Raw genomic sequence first — 21,830 nt, 5'->3', positions numbered from 1 at the left:
AACGACCCCTCAAGGCAGAATATTTTGTGTTTTCCATGATCCACAAGATGATTTTCTCCTCTGTAACATTCCAGTGAAAACACTGACATTTATGAACAAATCATCTTGCAGGAAAAGGGTGAAACGCTGAAAGAGATCAGTACTAATAATAGCCGCACAAAGTGACTCTTTCAAAACAAATCTGGGTTTTATATTATATTTTTAATACAGCAGCCTGCTTAGGAAAGCCGAGGAGATGAGGAAGACCCGATCGCTGAGGGCTGCTGAGGGCTGCGAGCCCGGCTTTGCCAGCGCCGGGGCGCCAGCTTACTGAGGGGACGATTCGCTTCCCTTCCTCCAAAATAAAAGGTGCAGTTAAAAACAAAACAAAACAAACCCCACTGCCTCGGGCTTTAAAAAAAAAATAACAAAAAGAAGAGCAGCCGCATTCCCGGGGCTGAGAAATCCCGCCGCGCCTGTCACCCTGTCACGGCGCTTCCGCTATTTCTGGGCAGGGTGAAGCAACGCGGCTTCAGTCTCACCCCGCCCGAGGGGGTGAAGACTTCGGCTCCTGTCAGTCCTGTCAGTCTCGTCCCATCCCGTCTGTGCCGTCCCGTCCGTGCCGTCCCGTCCGTGCCGCCCTCGGCGGCGCCGCCATGGCCGGGCGCCTGCTGCTGCTGCTGCTGCTGCTGCTGCTGCTCTGCGCCGCGCTGCCCGCCGAGCCCCGCGCTCAGGGAGGCGGTAAGGCAGCACCTTTTCCATGTTCCGGAGCGGGGAATCTCCGTTCCCAACAGTCTCCAGGGGGAGGCGGGGGGCTGCCGGCTGAACGCCGGAGGAGGTGACGGTCGGTGCTGCGGAGCGGGCACCCCACGGCTCGTCTGCCCCAGCAGGTTCGCTTTCCACGGGGCTGAGGGTTTATCGGCACCTGTGCCGACCCCGCACACCGCCGTAGAGCGGGGAGCTGAGCTGCGGGGACATCCTGGGGACGGTGCGGGGAAGGGACTGCCCGCCGTTCGCACCGGAAGAACAGCTGCCCTGAGGTGCAGCCCGAGGTGCTCCCGCGGGAGGGGAAGCCTGGCCGAGCCTTGGTTGGATGCGCTTGTCCTGGAGGAGCTGGCGGGGGAGCAGGTCCCTGCCCTCTTGTGCCGCCAGAGCCGGCGCACGAGTCCAAGGCAGCATCAGCAAATAACTTTTCAAAAGCTGCTAACTCTTCCTTCATTGAGTCCGACTGCTTGGGGTTCAAAACAAGGTCTTTGGCATGTTTCTGGGAATATCCTGCTTCGGTTGACCAATGCCTGTTGCTCCCTGATGTCTCTAAAGAAGGAAGTGTGATGGAAAGCTTGGGAAAAGAATGAGCAGCCTCAGAAAGAGGCTATTTCAAGTTTACAAAACATCCGCTTATGGGTGGTCGGAAAGCAAAGGAATATAGAGGTGATAACCCCAGCGGCTGTGTCCTGTCACTTTCCTGTCTCTGGAGTAAGGGATTTAAGGATAAATAAGATAGCGGGTGAATGAACTAACAGTCGCTGAGCTGCAAGTTAAAAGTTCTTTCTGTAAGCCTTCCTTGAGAGAAGCCTTTTCAAAGTAAATGGGGCTTCAAATTATGGGATTTGCTTAATATAAATAACACAAACAGAACTTGTCTCCCCGTGGATGATCCACCAATTTCAGTGAAAGCAGAATAAGTCTCTTCTGTGCTTGCTTGGAGGATATTGGTATGTATAATTACTATTAGCAAGTTTATTTATCATTGAATAATTAAGCTGCATGAAAAATGCTCCGGAAGGAATGTGCAGACCTCCAGTGAGCTTAAGCCATTGTCCTTGAAGTCACATCTACAGCACACTCTTCCACACTCCAACCTGTGATTGGAAAGTATTTCCTCAATGTAAATTCCAGGTAATAGAACTTGATTAAATGCCAGCTTCCAAACTCTTCACACTTTCCTAGAACATATACTCTTTTCAGGGTAATTGGCAACTTATTTACTCCAGTTTTGTTTTTATTTTTCCTGTCTAGTAACTTGTGCACAAGGGAATAATGCCATTGTTCACGGAGGGAACTGCCTGCAATGAGTTTAACGATTTCATGTCTTTGATCCTCCAGTTGAAATCAACAGCTATCTGAATCTTGAACTTGAAGGCAGCAAGTTTCAGGCTTCTGTAACACCAAGCTTTTCAAAATTAAAACAACTCAGCAAACTGACTTCTGTCTGTATTTTCCTGCTAAAGCTGATGTTCATTTACTTATCTTATTTACTTATCTTATAAGGCAGCTGCCTTAGCTCTACATGCACATAAATCTGAAGGTAGGAGCATTTCTACAGGCAACTGGGAGGTGCTGTTAAAAAGGCAGGAAGATTCCAGGGCAGTGCAGTGGGATTTCCAGCTGCTAGAAGATACATTGCTGCATCTTGAGTGGCATTTAGTTTCTGCAGCACAAGCCCCTGGAGCAGACAGTGGTATTGCCTGGTGGTCAGCTTTAAAAACAAATCAAGGAATGTATCTCCCCAGCATTATGGGAAAGTCCTTCAATTCAAGAATGATTCTTGAGCAGGAACAGCAGGAATATAAGCCCTCATTGGCAACCTTTTCAAGATTAAAAATAGTATGAGAGAATTTTGGGGTCCTACATTTTGTTCTGAGTCTATTAATTCTCAGAGAGACTTCTCTGAAATACCCTGGGATGTATCAGCCTATGTGAGGACCAAGCTCACAGGTAATGTTGTGTACAGGTAGTTTGATCTGTTTTGGCTTTGTTTTTGCTTCACTCATTTGTCATGACTTTTTCACAGTCAAATGTTAAACGCTTGTATATTTTTTCTCTGTTATGTAGTATTCATCAATAAAGAAAATGCTGACAAGTTTTTGGAAAGAACAAAACGTGCTAACTCTTTCTTGGAGGAAATGAAGAAAGGGAATATTGAAAGAGAATGCAATGAGGAGCGCTGCTCAAAAGAAGAAGCAAGAGAAGCTTTTGAAGACCAGGAGAAAACTGTAAGGATGAGCTAATATGAAACATAGGTCTATATATTTCATGTTTTAAAACTACAATTCAAGTCCTTTGAGCTGGGCATCAAAATTCACAAGTTGTTCCCAATCACTTGACACAAAGAACAGTGATTGACTGTGGGTGGAATTGCTAAGGCAATCATCTTCCCATAACCGTCTTAATTTAGCTCTTGCATGGCCAGCCCGTGTTAAATCCTTCATTCTTTTGTCCATTCTGAGTTGTTTAATTGCCATTGGAAGTTATTTGACCTTCAATGGCTTTCTTGCTATCAGTGTTGAAAATATGGTCATCCTATCTGGGTTATATACCTAAGTGCCATGACTGTGGTCAAGACAGCCCATAGGAAGTCTGAGAAGGCAAGTTCTGACATGGAGAGGAGGGGCTCATGAGGGAATTTCACTGAACTTATCTCAAGCAGATTTGCTTGTAATTTTGTAGCTCTCTTTATCTGAATTGAGAGAATGTATACTGTGAGCATGCCTTAATGCCTTAAATGCATTAATGTTGATTGGAATGATGTTTGTGTGACTCTTGTGTCACCTGTCCTACCCCAATGGCTTACTTAACTTTAGGCAGAAATGTGGTTTGTTCCCAAACTGAAGGGAAAGTTAAAGACATGGGGCAGCTGTGCGACTGGAGTAAGTGGAAAAAGTGGAATTGCAGACATAGACTGTAGTTATATGGCTGTCTAGAACTACCCTGAAACTGGAGCTAAGGCCAGATTCACTTCCCTGTAGCATTACTTGATGGCCAGAATGTTCTTGGAGTGGCCCTGAGGTGTCCTGGATGGGGAGTCATGGGTGCATCGCCAGTGTACTTCAGACCATAAATGTTGACTTAGCTGTAGCAGAACTGGCACAACCTGTTCTGCCTGGTGACCAGATGTCACTGGAAAGGACTGTCGTGGTCAGACAGCATCCTGGAATCCTCAGTGCAGACAGAAAGGAGAGCACAGATCAGACAAAATACTTCTAAATGTCAGGGTTTGTGAAGTCCTGATTGATGGGAATCTGGGGTGGGGATCAAGACTGAGAATTTGGCATTACGGGAATGTAAGTAAATTCTGTCAAAACTGGTGGAGAGATAATTGTGCAAGAAATCAAGTGGTTTATGCTGAACAAGTCACACTGGAAAAACTCTAAGGACTTTCAGATGTTTCTGAAAAATGCATGAAACATTTTTCTGTAGAGCTGGGCATCATATGGATCATATGGTTTTAAGTTACTAAATGGTAATGGTGGGCTGCAAGGCCCTGTATGTATCTATAATGTAAATATTTGTTAACTGCAAGTATCCTGTGTATAAAAAGTCTAATATTTTTCTGAGGAATTCAGTAATTCTTATCTATTTCATTTTTTTCTCTGTTTCCCACATTTACCTGTAGGAGGAATTCTGGAACATCTATGTAGGTAAGAAACACTCTGTTTGTTTAGAAGGTTAAGCTTCCTTATAGCAAGGTTTGAAAGGATGCACCTCTTAAGTAACCCCTTCTGCTCCCTTGCTTTCTGTCTTTTCACTCTGGGGCACCCTCTTATTGTGTTTCCTCTGAAAAGAGAATCTGGTTTACTGCCTGCTGTTGAACCCAATTGCTTTATTTGAAGACAAGGTTCAGCTGTCTCCAGTTGCTGGGCTGACCTTTGTCTACTCAAAAAAAGTACAGTGGTCCTTTGCATGCAAAGGACAGTGAGGAGCAGAAACTGTGTGTGGGACTGCCAGAATTTTCCTTCAGAGGGGCAGCCCCACATGGGAGAATTCAAGATGCAAAGAGTCACAGATAATGGTGTCTCTCAAATGCCATAACCAACACAAAGTTAAATTTCATTGCAAAGTCATTTGCAAGTTTCCTGTCACCTTCCATGCCAAAGTGTTGTTGATTCCTGTCTTAAAGAACACTTTTTGGATTGTGCTTTTTACAGAGCTGTTTGGCATTCAAGGAAATATATGCCAGTAGACAGCAGATACTACCTAACAGTTTTCTATCTTTTTATCTAGGTATGTGAGTTTTATTTATTAGAGTTCTAGTGTTTCTAAGCACTTTACAGGGGCAGTTTATTAATGTATTTGATAACATGTTCTCCAGAAAGTATATGCCCAGTTTGCACACGAGGAAGAGTACCTCCAAAATGTTGATCAAAGACAGCTCAGCTTTGTCTTTTGGAATCTGCAGAAAAATGAAGTGTGTTGCCATGAAGAAGACACAGACTTTCACAATCCTCTGAGCAGGGGATGAACTCTGCAACCTACAGACTAAAATTTCAAGCAAAGGCTGTGTCAGTGTTACAGTACTCAGGATTGCAATATTTCAAACCATTTTCTTCTGAGAGTACAAGAAGCAGAGTATCAGTGCCAATGCTCTTCACAGAAATGTTAGTTTTCATATATTTTAAACCACAAATGCATTATGGGTGTTCAGTATTGAAAACCACAGCTATGTTCAGCCAAGTTACTAGAACTATTTGTTCTTGCTTCTTTTTTCAGTACAGGATTCTGCAATTCATGCAATATTGCTATAAAATTCATTACCACAGATGGGAATCTGGGGTGGGGATCAAGACTGAGAATTTGGCATTATGGGAACGTAAGTAAATTCTGTCAAAACTGGTGGAGAGATAATTGTGCAAGAAATCAAGTGGTTTATGCTGAACAAGCCACACTACAGTGTAGGGTAAGACTAAATAAGTATGTTTTCTAACAATAGGATGCTGCTTAGCTAAGACCACTACAGAATAGAGTGATACGACACTGCAGAGGAGGCAGAAACCAGAAGATCTAGGCCTTCAGTCTGTCTGTTTTTTTTTATTTATTTATGTTGGTTTTGCCTTACCTCTATTAAGCATGGATGTGAGTTTCTAGAGCCTCCATGGCTAGAGCATTTGGAAAGCTATTGGTTTTGGCCACATGCAGGTAGAAAAGGGATCTTGATATGTGGTTGCAGTACACAAAGCCCAGCAACTGTTCCCTGTGGCAGGCAAAGCTGCAGTAGATGAGGTTACAGTCCACAAATACCACTGGATCCAAATACCATGCTGGATCCTTCGGATGAGTAACTTGTTACATGTTGTTTCTGCTATGGACATTGATGTTTCAGCTGCTCCGAAGAGGGGCAGAACAAGTAGTAAAATAGGGGGATATGTTATCCAAAGCAGCAAATTATCCAGCGTCACTTTTCTGGATATCCTAATTTTGTATGAAGCAGAGAAAGAACTGTAGGGAAATACAAGGCAGAAGTTCAGAATCTTCAGGAGTAATTGCAATGTAGAAATGTCCTGTCAAACTCTTACAGGTTTCACTGTATGTTTATTCTGACCACTATCACAGTACCAAAGATTATTCTGAGTTGGAAAGACCCACAAAGATCATTGAGTCATTGATCATTCCTAAATAAATGGCTCATACAGGGATCAAATCTGCAACCCCATCCATTTTAGCACCATGCTCTAAACAACAGAGCTAATCTCTCTACCTCCCCACAAAATAAAGCTTGTGAATGCATCAAAATACAAAATAGTGGCCACTAAAAAGAGATTGCAAAATTGGGGATATGTAGGTGAATCATTGCAGGTTTAAAATTATTGCATTTATATAGTTTATTCCATCTGGAATATGGCAACTCACAAACCTGTGTTTTAAAAGGAAGGCTGAAAGATGGCTTAAATAAAGTTCCCTTCCGTGTTAACTGAAAATGTTTGACCACATACAATAATTTGAGTTTTGGTTTGTTTTTGTAGATGGGGACCAATGCAGTTCAAATCCTTGTCACTATGGAGGCCACTGTAAAGATGGAATTGGTTCCTACACTTGCACATGCTTGGATGGTTATCAAGGCAAGAACTGTGAATTTGGTAAGTTTCTGCTTTAGAGAGCTGTGATGGTGAACTTTCCCAGGAGCTTTGCAAGGGAGCATGTTTTGCATGGAAATCTTTCTGGGGCTCGTTTCTGTGGCATAGAGCTGCCACCATGGCCTTGCCACAGGAAGGACTATCATTAGGCTAAAAGTAAGAGTGGGAGTGTGGAACTGAGGTTCAGTCAGGGGAACGAGGGGAGTGATGAGAAATTGAGTTTTTAGGGCAGGAAGGGTGAGGATTTACACGGTTATGTTTTCTGTTAGTGCTTTGTTCATTCTTCCCCTGACAATTTGTCTCTGCTTTTCTGAGCTCACCATGCCCTGGCCACTGGGCCCAGTCAGACTTGGCAAGTACATTTGGTGAGCTGGATGGAGCTGCTTTGTAAGGCACAAGCTGATGTTCAGCCCTCACATCAGTTATTCCTGAAAGGTGCTTCAGGTGCTTGGCAGGTGGAGACACAGATCCTGCTTTAAGAGTGTGCTTTGTTTTGGAGAACTTCCAGATCTTCTGTGAAGTGAGTGTTTCTGTGCAGTTTTTCTGCCACCATGTCTTTTCTAGTCATCCCAAAGTTCTGCAGAATAAACAACGGGGACTGTGAGCAGTTCTGCAGCGTGAGGAGAGATGGACGGAAGAATGTGGTGTGCTCCTGTGCAGATGGGTATGCTCTGGCAGAGGATGGCAAGCACTGTGTTGCAACAGGTACAAAGCTGTGTGATAAACCAACAGCAGTGGTGGAGAGACTTGGTTCACAGTTAAGGGATGACTTGGTTTACAGCTGAAGGATGTCTTTTGAACCACCAGTATCCTATATGACATAGACTCAACATTAAGGTCAAGTGCTTTTTATTTCAAAAGCTTTCCATTTGTGAGGTGCTGTGATGGAGGGGATCAAAATCTAGGTGATTTTCAACCCTTTGCAAGATGCCTCTCAGCAAATTACCAGAGTAAGTTCCACTATTGTCAGGAGAAAAAAAATTGCAGTAATAACTCATTTTTTTTAAATAATAAATGCCACATGAAATAGTGGCCTGTAAAATTTCCTTTTAAAAACCTTTTTTTTTATAGAAACTGAAAACATTAGATAATTGTAATTAGTGCTACTTGGACCTGTACATTTTTGCAATCTTATAAAAAGAGAGGTCAGAGGTGTCAAACATTTGGTAATGATGTTATTTATTATATCCTTTGAAAAATCACGACTTACTCTCATGAGCCATATTACTTCACTCTGTTGCCTTGGCATTTCCAAGAAGTTTTCTCTCATGCTGGCATTTCTCTTCATCGTCACTTCTACTTTTACAGTGAAATACCCTTGTGGAAAAGTTTTTGTGGCAAGGAACAAAAGGTCTGTTCTTTCACCTGCTGACTACAGCAATGGCACAAGTGATCAAGAAGACCCTCCTGCAAACGAAACAAGCGCAGAAGAGAACTTTGCAATTACCACAGAAAGCCCAACCCCTCCACCTGACAACAGAACAAGAAGCAAGACTCCATATGTGGATACCAGGATAGTTGGTGGGGATGAGTGTCACCCTGGCCAATGCCCATGGCAGGTGAATGGAGGGGGTTGTGTCCTGCATGTGGGCAGGACATGTCTCTGAGGGAAGATGAGCAGTGGCTCCTTCCAGCTGGTTGTTTTCTGAACATGACCCATGTCATGTACCAGTGGCAGGAGATGTGGCTGAGCTGTGTGACCCTGGACACTTGGATGTGCTGTTCTGCAAACTGCAGCCTCAGGGTGTCAAAACAAAAGGCTCTGTGCCATTTTAGATGGAACTGCCTAGCCTATCCCCAGAGAGGATTTTGGATCGTGCTGGTGTCCCAGGATGTTTTTGCAGGTTGATGTCAGAAATCATCCACCTGAGAGTAGGGTGATAAAGCAGATAAAGCCAACGTTTTGCTTCACACAGACCCCCACATTTCTCAGTTCTACTCTTGAGTTTGAGACAAACTCTTGAGCCATTTGAGCCAAAATGAATTCCTGTATTTGGGACATTCTTTGGGGGGTAGGTCCAAGGGATGGGGTGATCCAGAGTGTGCACTCTGCCTGCTCACTCAGTCAGTGCCTGGGGGACGTTGCTCAGCACTGAGAGTGAGGTAATGTGGAAGCCAAATGTTAGCTTCACATCCAGTCGAGACTCTGTAGCAGTAGAAGTCAATCTGTGGCCTCTGCACCTGGGAGTGCAATACTAGGAGAGACCTGGAGGGCCAAGCACATGTTGCAGTGAGAGGCATCTCTGTAGTGTGCAGAGGAATTAGCTCTTTATAGCTCATCAATATTAAAGTGCACTTCTTCCTTCTGCCCTTGCCATTTTTGCTTCCCAGGCCGTTCTCTTAAACGATGAAGGAGAAGAGTTTTGTGGTGGAACTATTCTGAATGAAAATTTTATACTTACTGCAGCTCACTGCATAAACCAATCCAAAGAAATCAAAGTTGTTGTTGGTGAGTGATTATTTCTTTTCCTCCTCTGATGTGAGACTATCTGTTGTGCCTCAAAACAAATCTGTTGTGCCTAACGTCCCATGCCTTAAATCTCCTATGAGATGTACTCATGATTTATTAAGGTTTGTCACCTTTTTGCTGTGCTTTGTAATTTCTTTTCATTCTGAACATCCTGCTTTGTAACAAGGGGAGCAGCTGATGTGGAAGGTGACAATGGTGCCTGTCTTTCTCCTCTACCAGCTAGCTGGAAATTATTGCAGTCAATTATTCAAGCAATATTGGCTATCAATACGTTCAGTAGAGCAGTGCTTCTGCAGGAAGCTCATCATTCCTGGCACTTCAGAATCATCCAGATTTGTTCCTGCAGGAACCCTCAGAAAACCTATGCCTCATTAAGGAACAAACTCAGATTTATCAGTGCTTCCCTTTTGAGCCAGCACACAGGATCCACACAGCTTCACCTTTGCACTGTTTTAGCCCAGACCATGTTTTTGTTTCCTTCTCAAAGCCAGGCTCAAGCTCCTGTAAGTGCTTCCACACAAAGTTGCATTAGTGTAGCTGAATCATTTTATGCTTGGATATAAACTGGTACAAAATCTCCATAGGCCAAATGCCAGGACCCAGGCTGATCCGGTTGCTGCTGAGAAATATTGCCACAGCAGTTCACAGTTTCCTTCTGTGATCTAAGGTCCTGAGCAAAGTGCTCAGAATGAATATACTGCTCTGTTCCTCTGTCAAGATTGTTCTTAAATTCTTATCCTTTCTCCATATTAATGACCCATTTATTGCTCTTGTACAGGTGAAGTAGACAGGGAGAAGAAAGAACAGTCTGAATCAACGCACACTGTGGAAAAAATACTTGTTCATTCTAAATTTATTCTTGAGACTTATGATAATGACATTGCATTATTAAAGCTGAAGGAACCTATCAGGTTTTCAGAGTTCATCATCGCAGCGTGTCTGCCCAAAGCTGATTTTGCTAATGAAGTTCTGATGAACCAAAAATCTGGGAGAGTTAGTGGCTTTGGGCGTGAATTTGAAGGCGGACGAACATCCAAGAAACTGAAGGTGCTCGAAGTGCCCTACGTTGATAGGAACACGTGCAAGCAGTCTACTAATTTAGCCATATCTGAGAACATGTTCTGTGCTGGTTATGACACAGAGCAAAAGGATGCTTGCCAAGGAGACAGCGGTGGCCCCCATGTGACCAGATACAAGGATACTTACTTTGTTACTGGAATTGTTAGCTGGGGTGAGGGATGTGCAAGGAAAGGCAAATATGGTGTCTATACCAAACTGTCCCGGTTCTTGCGTTGGGTAAGAACTGTCATGAGTTTGTAGTGGTGGTGTGTGCCCTGATCCTTCTTGCTGGCTGCCAAGGTGCAGGATTGGTTACAGAAACTTTCTTTTTGTGCATATCTGCTAAGTTTGTTTTGAGATCTGATTCCTTAAAGTTATGGTCTGCTTCCATTTGTATTATTCCTTGTTCTAAAGCACATCTTTCTGGATTGTGGAGGTGCTTGGGATTGGTTGAAAAAGGGAATTTCCCCAAGCAAAAGGCTGCTGTGTGGTGTCTTTGGTTTCTTTTCATTGTTTATCAATGGTCACTTTGGTTGCTGTCTGCTGACATGAGTGCTCCTACTGGAGGCTCCTAAACATGTTCTGGACAGTCACTAATGATGATGTAAGCCAGAAGGATGGGTGTCATTTAATCCTCATACTGCAGCCACCTGGCTCAGCAGGGAGTTTGTCCATGCTGGAGCCACATAGCTTCTACCTTTAGAAACATTCAGAAGATTAAGGGAGCACAGGATTTTGCATGGCAAAAGCTGAGACGCAATTAAGTAATCAATGTTTGATGCAAAATAACCACATGTTCCACAAAATGGCCTGATTTTATCACAGTAGCTCATTAATGGGGGGTTTTACTTTGTAAGAATTGTACTTCACTGTCGTTTTTTTTGCACATTCTGCTCATGAGAGAAATATATGTGCATGGTCACTATTTTTCATATCTTGTTCTGGATTGTGGATGGCTGAGGATTGGAATTCTCCTTGCAAGTGGATTGTTCTAGATGTTTCTGTTAGGTGCATTATTGATGTACACCAGCATTTGAAATAAAATATTCTTTCTTTTTTGTTCTCTTTTGGTTCGCTTTTTGTCTAACAAAGCCCAATCAGCCTCTATCCCTCTGACAATTCTGATGGCTTTTCTAAGGCTCCTCCAATCTCTTATGCTCCCCTGTACTCTGAGAAGCACTGAACTTCATTAGACACCTGCTACATCTCTCTCAGGCTTTAGCTGGTACTGGCTCCTTCCACATAGCAGGGGCTGTGGGCAAAGCAGACTGACAAACTCAAAATACATCTCTGTAAACAGGTGGAATTGCTGCAGTCAGCACTAACTGTGGGCAGGACAGTGAGTGGGCAGGTCACTTACCCCAGCCTGATGGTCTTGACCTGTAGAACTCCTCAGTGGGCTTACTTCAATGTTTACTGAGTAGTGTTTGTTCCCTGAATTCTTCTGTCCCTTGGATTCCTGCTCAAATCCTTTCTCCCACAGGGTACTGTGTCTTGTGCTCAATCAGGGTGAAAGATCCCTCTTCAAGGTCTGAGTCCTACCCAAATCCAACTTACATACTCCTGCTGAGGGCCTTCTCCTGCTTAAGCAGAGCTTGAGGACAGAAGCAAAAAAAACCAGAGTGGGCTGTAAAGGTGTTGAGCTAGCTGAAGGCATCACTTCATGTCCATTGCTGTCCATTGCTCTTTCTGTGCCAGCATCTCAGCCATGGTGAGAGAACATGAGTGAAATATTTGTTTGCCTCTGGACCCCTATCAAAGGTCATAAGCAACCCTAGGACATTCTACAAAAGCAGGAAATTAAAGCATGCTCCTTTTTTTGTCATGTAGACAAATGATTTGGGAATTTCACAGATTTCACATAGCAGATTTGAACATATTGGACAGTCCAGGAAAGGGACACAGCACACAGCTGCTGAGTAAAGAGGTGGATTTTAAGATACTGGAATTCCTCCTGGCAAGCAGACCCAGCTGGCTTAGGCAAAAGCTGGCATGGACCAAGGATGGTGGACAGAGAGGCTCTAAGCCAGTACTCAGGCTTCTTCTGTCTTCAGGGAAAAGCCAGTCCTGAGACTCAAGGGAAGAAAAGAAGGATGGTAAGTAAGCCCTGTGATTAGAGAAGCCCTGCAGTTGATTTTCCCAGGAAGACAGTGAAGTCTGTGATGCTGGTTGTCTTCCAGAGTGGGAGATGTAAGCAGCTGTCAGGTGTGCAGCATGATGGAGGCTGCCCTAAGGAGCCCATGTGGACAAGCTGCCCTTTGTTATGGTATCCTCCAGACTGGGAGGAAACAACACTGCAGCAAGCTCAGTGTCCAATGGGAAGCAACTTCCCAGACAGCTTCTTCCCTGGAGCCTTGGCCAACGTGCCAAAATTATAGTGGAGGTCAACTTGTTCCCCTGTTGGCTCAGTAGTCTGGGCTGGGAGACCTTGGCAGCCTTTCCAGGAGAGCAACAGAGGCAGAGTGTCCCAGTTAGGATCATGCCTTTGTGCCCTGCACTAGCATGGTAAGAACAAGCTCCCTGATGCAGGTGACTCAGCTGGCAGCATTGTCTTCCACAGCCTGCTTCCCAGACCACAGTGCCCTGTCAAGAGCTGTCCCCTTGGAGTGGTTTGAACAGGACAAAACAGCACATACAACCAGAACCCCTTGTCTTAGGTTACAATATAAGGTTACCCAAAAGTATGTATTCTATCATCATCTTCATAAGCTATTAAAAACAGGCAGGGCAGTGTTCCTTATCTCCCTCATGACTCGTCCCAGCTAACTCCAGGGGTTATCTTCTGTTAATGGACCATTGAGTTGTATTGCATGACTGAGACAATTACATCATCCCTTTGTGAGATGCTCCACCAGGGGGAGGAACTAAGCATTCATACCTGAATATAATCTGAGGTTTGGAACACCAAGTCAGTTTTACCTACTGAATTCCCATAGGACAAGAGCTCCATAGCCTTCACTGGACCTTCAGAAGACAATCAAACCCTTCTACAGGACCACTGCTTCAACAGAACCACATGTTTCACTGCAAGAGAACTGCAGCTTCCATTTAATTGGACTACTCCCAATACCCTGACCAACAGGGTGTCAGGTTGTATTCTGACTCTGTCAGTATTTCTGGATTATTGTATTTATTTTAAATTTCCAATTATGTGTGTTTCTGCCTTGGGATATTCTGTAGGCTTGCTTTCAAACAATAACACCCTCCAGCAGCAACAATAAAATGGAAATTGATGAATCTGGGGAATTGCTGTCTGTTCTAGTGCTTGGATGGAGCTGATGGGTAACATCTTTGCAATGTGCTCACCAATATCTGCAAACTTGATGCCCTGATTCAATCCTCACTTCTGGGGTGCCTTCCTGCTTTGGTCCAGCCTACAGCAGGCACAAAGTTCTAGTTCTGGTTCTTCTGCCTTCCTTGGGACACGGGCAAGAGCCACATCACTTACTCTAGCTCCTTGCTGCCTGCACAGTCCAGCTATCTTAGAGAGGATTTGCCAAAATTCTAGAGGGAAGCCTCCTGGAGCTGCTCTGCCAGCACTAAGCTCTCTGGTTGACATTGCTGCAGCACACTCACTATTTTGTCTTAACACTGCGCCATGGTGGCATTGAGTGCAGACTTTGCTCTCAGAGGTTTTGTTTTCTCATGAGTGAGTGACCTTTGCTCTGTGGTGTTTCTGATTGTGCAGCTGCCCCAGTGCCCTGCAGGGAGAGCAGTGGGTGATGCACAGTGAGCTCGGAGCATGGGCACGGCGGGTCATGGTGGGACAATGTGGCTTCTTCCCGTTGTTCTCCTTTTCCTTCAGATGAGGCAGACAGGTAGAGTGTTTGCTTTGACTTGGCTTTGTGCTGCTTTGCCTGAACCATGCAGGTAGTTGTCAATATTTTGATAATATCAGTCCCTGCTTTGCAGGGCAGGGGACACACATGGACACCTGGTAGTTCTGCTGTCTCTGCCTTGCTTCCCTTTGCCAGCTGCAGTGGAATGATATCCAGGGCTAAGGCACGTGGGGAATTCCATTTTGGACTGGCAGTTGTGTCAGTGTAAATTATTGGGTCAGTGTGTTGATATGTAGTATTTTCAAATGCTCAGAACAATTAATGCATTATTTCTGATATTCTTGAGACGTGATAATTAAATAATCTTTACTATCCATTTATAAGCTACTGAGGGACAAGATGCTGCCCACAATATTTAACTTTGCAGGGGAGAGCAAGAACTCTACCCCATACGTAGCTGTAATTTTTCAATTTGCCTCATAAACATCACAGGTGTACTTGGTAAAATAAATTGTCCCACTTATTCTGGCTTTACTCCAAACAGCAGCAGAACAGGTGGCAAAATTTAGATATTTGAAATCTGTCTCCTCTAAAGCAGTGAATTATTAAGCAAGCATCATTTTTCTGGATATCCTGCTTCATGTATGAAACAATGCATCCCAGAGGACATCTGTGAGAGGGAAACACATTGTTTGTGCGGGAGCACTAAATGGGAAAGACCCCGTCAGTGAGCACGAGAAGGAATGAGGTGGGAGAAAGAGCTGCTACATTAAACGTGTGTCCAAATGTAGAGTCACCTCCCTGTCCTCCATGTAACTGAGTTTATGAGATATGTGTGGCTGGCACCCTGGAGTCAGGTCAGCCAGTTGTGTCCAGGAAAGGAATTAAAGTTGCAGAACTGGAGATGCCAGCATAGATGTGGGCAGCGTGAGGTAAGAGGCAATAACTTCAAGATCAAGATCGTACCTCAGTGGATACAGTGGGAAAATTCTGGTGCTTTAAGTAGTTAAGAACAGAAGTTTGGCCTGCTTATTTGAATTTAGCAGGCTTTTGTATAGTTAGGGGGTTTATTAGCTTCTGTTTAATATGCCAGTATCTGTGTCTTTAAATTAACAACTATACAGGAACAACTGTACAGGAAGAGACAAGCAAAAGGCCTGAGATGACATTTAAGGAAAAAAAAGTTGATGGTTATTAGCTAGTAGTTGCAATGTAGTAATCTCCTGTCTGGTTTTACAGGATTCACTGTAAGTTATGTAGACTGACCACTATGTATTACTTTATCTTCCCACAAAAAAAGCCTTGTGTACAAGCATACAGTGGCCACCAAGAAAAGATTGCAAAGCTGAGCATGTATAGATGAATCATTGCAGGTTTGAAGTTATTGCATTTACGCTGTTAGTTCCATCTGGAATGTGGCAACTCACAAACCTGTATTTTAAAAGGAAGGATGAAAGATGGTTTAAATAAATTAAGGTCCCTTCTGTGTTAACTGAAAATGTTTGATCACATGCAATAATTTGGGCTTTGGTTTGTTTTTGTAGACGGGAACCAATGCAGTTCAAATCCCTGTCGTTATGGTGGCCACTGTAAAGATGGAATTGGTTCCTACACTTGCACGTGCTTGGATGGTTATCAAGGCAAGAACTGTGAATTTGGTAAGTTTCTGCTTTAGAGAGCCGTGATGGTGAACTTTCCCAGGAGATTTGCAAGGGAGCATGTTTTGCATGGAAATCTTTCTGGGGCTCGTTTCTGTGGCATAGAGCTGCCACCATGGCCTTGCCACAGGAAGGACTATCATTAGCCTAAAAGTAAGAGTGGGAGTGTGGAACTGAGGTTCAGTCAGAGGAATGAGGGGAGTGATGAGAAATTGAGTTTTTAGGGCAGGAAGGGTGAGGATTTACACGGTTATGTTTTCTGTTAGTGCTTTGTTCATTCTTCCCCTGACAATTTGTCTCTGCTTTTCTGAGCTCACCATGCCCTGGCCACTGGGCCCAGTCAGACTTGGCAAGTACATTTGGTGTGCTGGATGGAGCTGCTTTGTAAGGCACAAGCTGATGTTCAGCCCTCACATCAGTTATTCCTGAAAGGTGCTTCAGGTGCTTGGCAGGTGGAGACACAGATCCTGCTTTAAGAGTGTGCTTTGTTTTGGAGATCTTCTGTGAAGTGAGTGTTTCTGTACAGTTTTTCTGCCACCATGTCTTTTCTAGTCATCCCAAAGTTCTGCAGAATAAACAACGGGGACTGTGAGCAGTTCTGCAGCGTCAGGAGAGATGGACGGAAGAATGTGGTGTGCTCCTGTGCAGATGGGTATGCTCTGGCAGAGGATGGCAAGCACTGTGTTGCAACAGGTACAAAGCTGTGTGATAAACCAACAGCAGTGGTGGTGAGACTTGGTTCACAGTTAAGGGATGGCTTGGTTTACAGCTGAAGGATGTCTTTTGAACCACCAGTATCCTATATGACATAACCTCAACATTGAGGTCAAGTGCCTTGTATTTCAAAAGCTTTCCATTTGTGAGGTGCTGTGATGGAGGGGATCAAAATCTAGGTGTTTTTCAACCCTTTGCAAGGTGCATCTCAGTGAGGTTTGTCAGAATAAATTCTACTGTTAACAAGAGAATTAAACATTGTAGAATCAGAGAATATCCTGTTTTAAAAAGAATCCTCAATGATTTTCGAAGTCCATCTCCTGGTCTATAACTAGACTACCCCAAAAATAACTCCATGTGCCTGAAAGTGTTTTCCAGGCACTTCTTGAACTCCGTCAGTCTTGGAGCCTTGACTACTTCCCTGGGGAACCTATTCAAGTGCCCAACCACACTCTTGGTTAAGAACCTTTTCTGTAATACCCAGCCTAAATCTCCCCTGACATTTCTGCCATTCTCTCACTTTTTTCTTTATGAAAAGGGCTGTCCAGCAATGGAATGGACTGCCCAGGGAAATGGTGGTTTCAGCATCCCTGGATATTTTCATGAAACAGCTGAATGTGACACTTAAGGCTATCGTATGATTAACAAGGTGTTGATCTGTCAAAGGTTGAATTCAATGATTTTGACCTTTTTCAACCTAAAAGATTCTGTGATACCATGTCCTATCCCTCATTACCACAGAGAAGAGATCAGTGCCTGCTCCTCCTCTTCCCCTCAGGAGAAAGTTGTGGACCACAGTGATGTCTCCTCTTCTCCAGGATGAACAGACCAAGTGACTTCACACAACTTCCCCTCAAGTCCCTGCTCCATCTTTATTCCCCTCATTTGGGTGCTTTCTAAGAGCTTTATACCCTTCCTAAATTTAAATGCTAAAAACTGTACAAGGGACTCAAGGTGAGGCCACACTGACAAAAAGCGATCACAGTAGGATCTTTGCTAAAACCTTTACAGACCATATGAAAGAGCAGCTCACAAAAAAAAAAAAATAATTATACTTTAGATTGCACTTAACCTTATCAGTTTGTGACTGAAGAGATTGGATAATTATGATTAGCACTATGTACATATGTACAATTTTGCTGTATTTCAAAATACCACAGATGAGGGATAAGTCACCCATTTAGAGATCATATCTGGTTTTATACACTTTATAGCTAATAACAAATTGCTGTCATTAGCCATATTATTCCTAAAATAAAGCACTTCACACAATTTCCAAATTAAGTCAATTTAATTAAGAGGAGCTACATGAATATATCAATGTAAATAATTGGAGACAATATATTAAATTTTAAATACTATTAAAACATGATTGCCAGACAGAAGCTGAAGGAGATGCTTCACAATGTGAAAATAGCACTCGATTTTCAAACTGTGTGGTCTTACTTCTTAGATGCATGTGCTAAGGTGTTGCTATTTTCTGGAAAATGAGGAAGCAGGACTATATATTGTAAGATGGTATTTCCAAGGAGTTTTGTCTTGTTCTGGTGTGTCTCTCCATCTTCAATTTTAATGTTCTTCTCTCTACAGTCAAATACCCTTGTGGAAAAGTTTTTGTGGCAAGGAAAAAAAGGTCTGTTCTTTCACCTGCTGACTACAGCAATGGCACAAGTGATCAAGGAGACCCTCCTGCAAGTGAAATGAGCACAGAGAAGAACTTTGCAATTACCACAGAAATCCCAACCCCTCCACCTGACAACAGAACAAGCATCAGGAATCCTTATGCCACTACCAGGATAGTTGGTGGGGATGAGTGTCACCCTGGCCAATGCCCATGGCAGGTGAATGGAGGGGGTTGTGTCCTGCATGTGGGCAGGACATGTCTCTGAGGGAAGATGAGCAGTGGCTCCTTCCAGTTGGTTGTTTTCTGAACATGACCCATGTCATGTACCAGTGGCAGGAGATGTGGCTGAGCTGTGTGACCCTGGACACTTGGATGTGCTGTTCTGCAAACTGCAGCCTCAGGGTGTCAAAACAAAAGGCTCTGTGCCATTTTAGATGGAACTGCCTAGCCTATCCCCAGAGACGATTTTGGATCGTGCTGGTGTCCCAGGATGTTTTTGCAGGTTGATGTCAGAAATCATCCACCTGAGAGTAGGGTGATAAAGCAGATAAAGCCAGCGTTTTGCTTCACACAGACCCCCTCATTTCTCAGTTCTACTCTTGAGTTTGAGACAAACTCTTGAGCCATTTGAGCCAAAATTAATTCCTGTATTTGGGACATTCTTTGGGGGGTAGGTCCAAGGGATGGGGTGATCCAGAGTGTGCACTCTGCCTGCTTACTCAGTCAGTGCCTGGGGGACGTTGCTCAGCACTGAGAGTGAGGTAATGTGGAAGCCAAATGTTAGCTTCACATCCAGTCGAGACTGTAGCAGTAGAAGTCAATCTGTGGCCTCTGCACCTGGGAGTGCAATACTAGGAGAGACCTGGAGGGCCAAGCACATGTTGCAGTGAGAGGCATCTCTGTAGTGTGCAGAGGAATTAGCTCTTTATAACTCATCAATATTAAAGTGCACTTCTTCCTTCTGCCCTTGCCATTTTTGCTTCCCAGGCCGTTCTCTTAAACGATGAAGGAGAAGAGTTTTGTGGTGGAACTATTCTGAATGAAAATTTTATACTTACTGCAGCTCACTGCATAAACCAATCCAAAGAAATCAAAGTTGTTGTTGGTGAGTGATAATTTCTTTTCCTCCTCTGATGTGAGACTATCTGTTGTGCCTCAAAACAAATCTGTTGTGCCTAACCTCCCATGCCTTAAATCTCCTATGAGATGTACTCATGATTTATTAAGGTTTGTCACCTTTTTGCTGTGCTTTATAATTTCTTTTCATTCTGAACATCCTGCTTTGTAACAAGGGGAGCAGCTGATGTGGAAGGTGACAATGGTGCCTTTCTTTCTCCTCTACCAGCTAGCTGGAAATTATTGCAGTCAATTATTCAAGCAATATTGGCTATCAATACGTTCAGCAGAGCAGTGCTTCTGCAGGAAGCTCATCATTCCTGGCACTTCAGAATCATCCAGATTTGTTCCTGCAGGAACCCTCAGAAAACCTATGCCTCATTAAGGAACAAACTCAGATTTATCAGTGCTTCCCTTTTGAGCCAGCATACAGGATCCACACAGCTTCACCTTTGCACTGTTTTAGCCCAGACCATGTTTTTGTTTTCTTCTCTAAGCCAGGCTCAAGCTCCTGTAAGTGCTTCCACACAAAGTTGCATTAGTGTAGCTGAATCATTTTATGCTTGGATATAAACTGGTACAAAATCTCCATAGGCCAAATGCCAGGACCCAGGCTGATCCGGTTGCTGCTGAGAAATATTGCCACAGCAGTTCACAATTTCCTTCTGTGATCTAAGGTCCTGAGCAAAGTGCTCAGAACGAATATACTGCTCTGTTCCTCTGTCAAGATTGTTCTTAAATTCTTATCCTTTCGCCATATTAATGACCCATTTATTGCTCTTGTACAGGTGAAGTAGACAGGGAGAAGAAAGAACAGTCTGAATCAACGCACACTGTGGAAAAAATATTTGTTCACGCCAAGTTTGATGCTGAGACTTATGATAATGACATTGCATTATTAAAGCTGAAGGAACCTATCAGGTTTTCAGAGTTCATCATCGCAGCGTGTCTGCCCAAAGCTGATTTTGCTAATGAAGTTCTGATGAACCAAAAATCTGGAAGAGTTAGTGGCTTTGGGACTGAATATGATGGTGGAAAACTCCCCAAGAAACTGAAGATGCTTGAACTCCCCTATGTTAATACAACCACTTGCAAGCAATCCACTAACTTTCTGGTTACTGAGAACATGTTCTGTGCTGGTTATGACTCAGAGGAAAAAGATGCTTGTGAAGGAGACAGCGGTGGCCCCCATGTGACCAGATACAAGGATACTTACTTTGTTACTGGAATTGTTAGCTGGGGTGAGGGATGTGCAAGGAAAGGCAAATATGGTGTCTATACCAAACTGTCCCGGTTCTTGCATTGGGTAAGAACTGTCATGAGTTTGTAGTGGTGGTGTGTGCCCTGATCCTTCTTGCTGGCTGCCAAGGTGCAGGATTGGTAACGGTAACTTTCTTTGTGTGCACATCTGCTAAGTTTGTTTTGAGATCTGATTCCTTAAAGTTATGGTCTGCTTCCATTTGTATTATTCCTTGTTCTAAAGCACATCTTTGTGGATTGTGGAGGTGTTTGGGATTGGTTGAAAGAGAGAATTTCCCCAAGCAAAAGGCTGCTGTGTGGTGTCTTTGGTTTCTTTTCATTGTTTATCAATGGTCACTTTGGTTGCTGTCTGCTGACATGAGTGCTCCTACTGGAGGCTCCTAAACATGTTCTGGACAGTCACTAATGATGATGTAAGCCAGAAGGATGGGTGTCATTTAATCCTCATACTGCAGCCACCTGGCTCAGCAGGGAGTTTGTCCATGCTGGAGCCACATAGCTTCTACCTTTAGAAACATTCAGAAGATTAAGGGAGCACAGGATTTTGCATGGCAAAAGCTGAGACGCAATTAAGTAATCAATGTTTGATGCAAAATAACCACATGTTCCACAAAATGGCCTGATTTTATCACAGTAGCTCATTAATGGGGGGTTTTACTTTGTAAGAATTGTACTTCACTGTCGTTTTTTTTTGCACATTCTGCTCATGAGAGAAATATATGTGCATGGTCACTATTTTTCATATCTTGTTCTGGATTGTGGATGGCTGAGGATTGGAATTCTCCTTGCAAGTGGATTGTTCTAGATGTTTCTGTTAGGTGCATTATTGATGTACACCAGCATTTGAAATAAAATATTCTTTCTTTTTTGTTCTCTTTTGGTTCGCTTTTTGTCTAACAAAGCCCAATCAGCCTCTATCCCTCTGACAATTCTGATAACTTTTCTAAGGCTCCTCCTATCTCTTATGCTCCCCTGTACTCTGAGAAGCACTGAAATTCATTAGACACCTGCTACATCTTTCTCAGGCTTTAGCTGGTACTGGCTCCTTCCACATAGCAGGGGCTGTGGGCAAAGCAGACTGACAAACTCAAAATACATCTCTGTAAACAGGTGGAATTGCTGCAGTCAGCACTAACTGTGGGCAGGACAGTGAGTGGGCAGGTCACTTTCCCCAGCCTGATGGTCTTGACCTGTAGAACTCCTCAGTGGGCTTACTTCAATGTTTACTGAGTAGTGTTTGTTCCCTGAGTTCTTCTGTCCCTTGGATTCCTGCTCAAATCCTTTCTCCCACAGGGTACTGTGTCTTGTGCTCAATCAGGG

General features: G+C 43.7%; 1 protein-coding gene across 1 annotated transcript; it reads left to right on the top strand.

Annotated features, from left to right (window-relative positions):
* The first annotated feature begins 305 nt into the window (after positions 1 to 305).
* On the top strand, positions 306 to 21,192 carry LOC306798181 (coagulation factor X-like). Its single transcript, XM_079298113.1, has 14 exons — positions 306 to 720; positions 2,815 to 2,975; positions 4,376 to 4,400; positions 6,720 to 6,833; positions 7,395 to 7,535; positions 8,139 to 8,389; positions 9,162 to 9,279; positions 10,079 to 10,619; positions 14,101 to 14,177; positions 15,683 to 15,796; positions 16,349 to 16,489; positions 18,101 to 18,351; positions 19,122 to 19,239; positions 20,039 to 21,192. Exons 1-14 carry the CDS (start codon positions 636 to 638, stop codon positions 20,578 to 20,580), a joined length of 2,679 nt encoding a protein of 892 aa, XP_079154239.1. The 5' UTR covers positions 306 to 635; the 3' UTR covers positions 20,581 to 21,192.
* The last annotated feature ends 638 nt before the right edge of the window (positions 21,193 to 21,830 follow it).

The sequence above is a fragment of the Erithacus rubecula genome (genome assembly GCF_903797595.1).
Source record: "Erithacus rubecula genome assembly, chromosome: 1".
Taxonomy (NCBI): Eukaryota; Metazoa; Chordata; class Aves; order Passeriformes; family Muscicapidae; genus Erithacus; species Erithacus rubecula.
This window is presented reverse-complemented; position numbering and strand designations above follow the sequence as displayed.

Bases quoted from the DNA above. Each gene is read 5' to 3' on its own strand.
- LOC306798181 (XM_079298113.1), top strand. From the start codon at position 636: ATGGCCGGGCGCCTGCTGCTGCTGCTGCTGCTGCTGCTGCTGCTCTGC. The intron at 2,976-4,375 runs GTAAGGATGAGC...ATTTACCTGTAG, and splicing joins TTGAAGACCAGGAGAAAACT to GAGGAATTCTGGAACATCTA. The intron at 18,352-19,121 runs GTGAATGGAGGG...TTTGCTTCCCAG, and splicing joins CTGGCCAATGCCCATGGCAG to GCCGTTCTCTTAAACGATGA.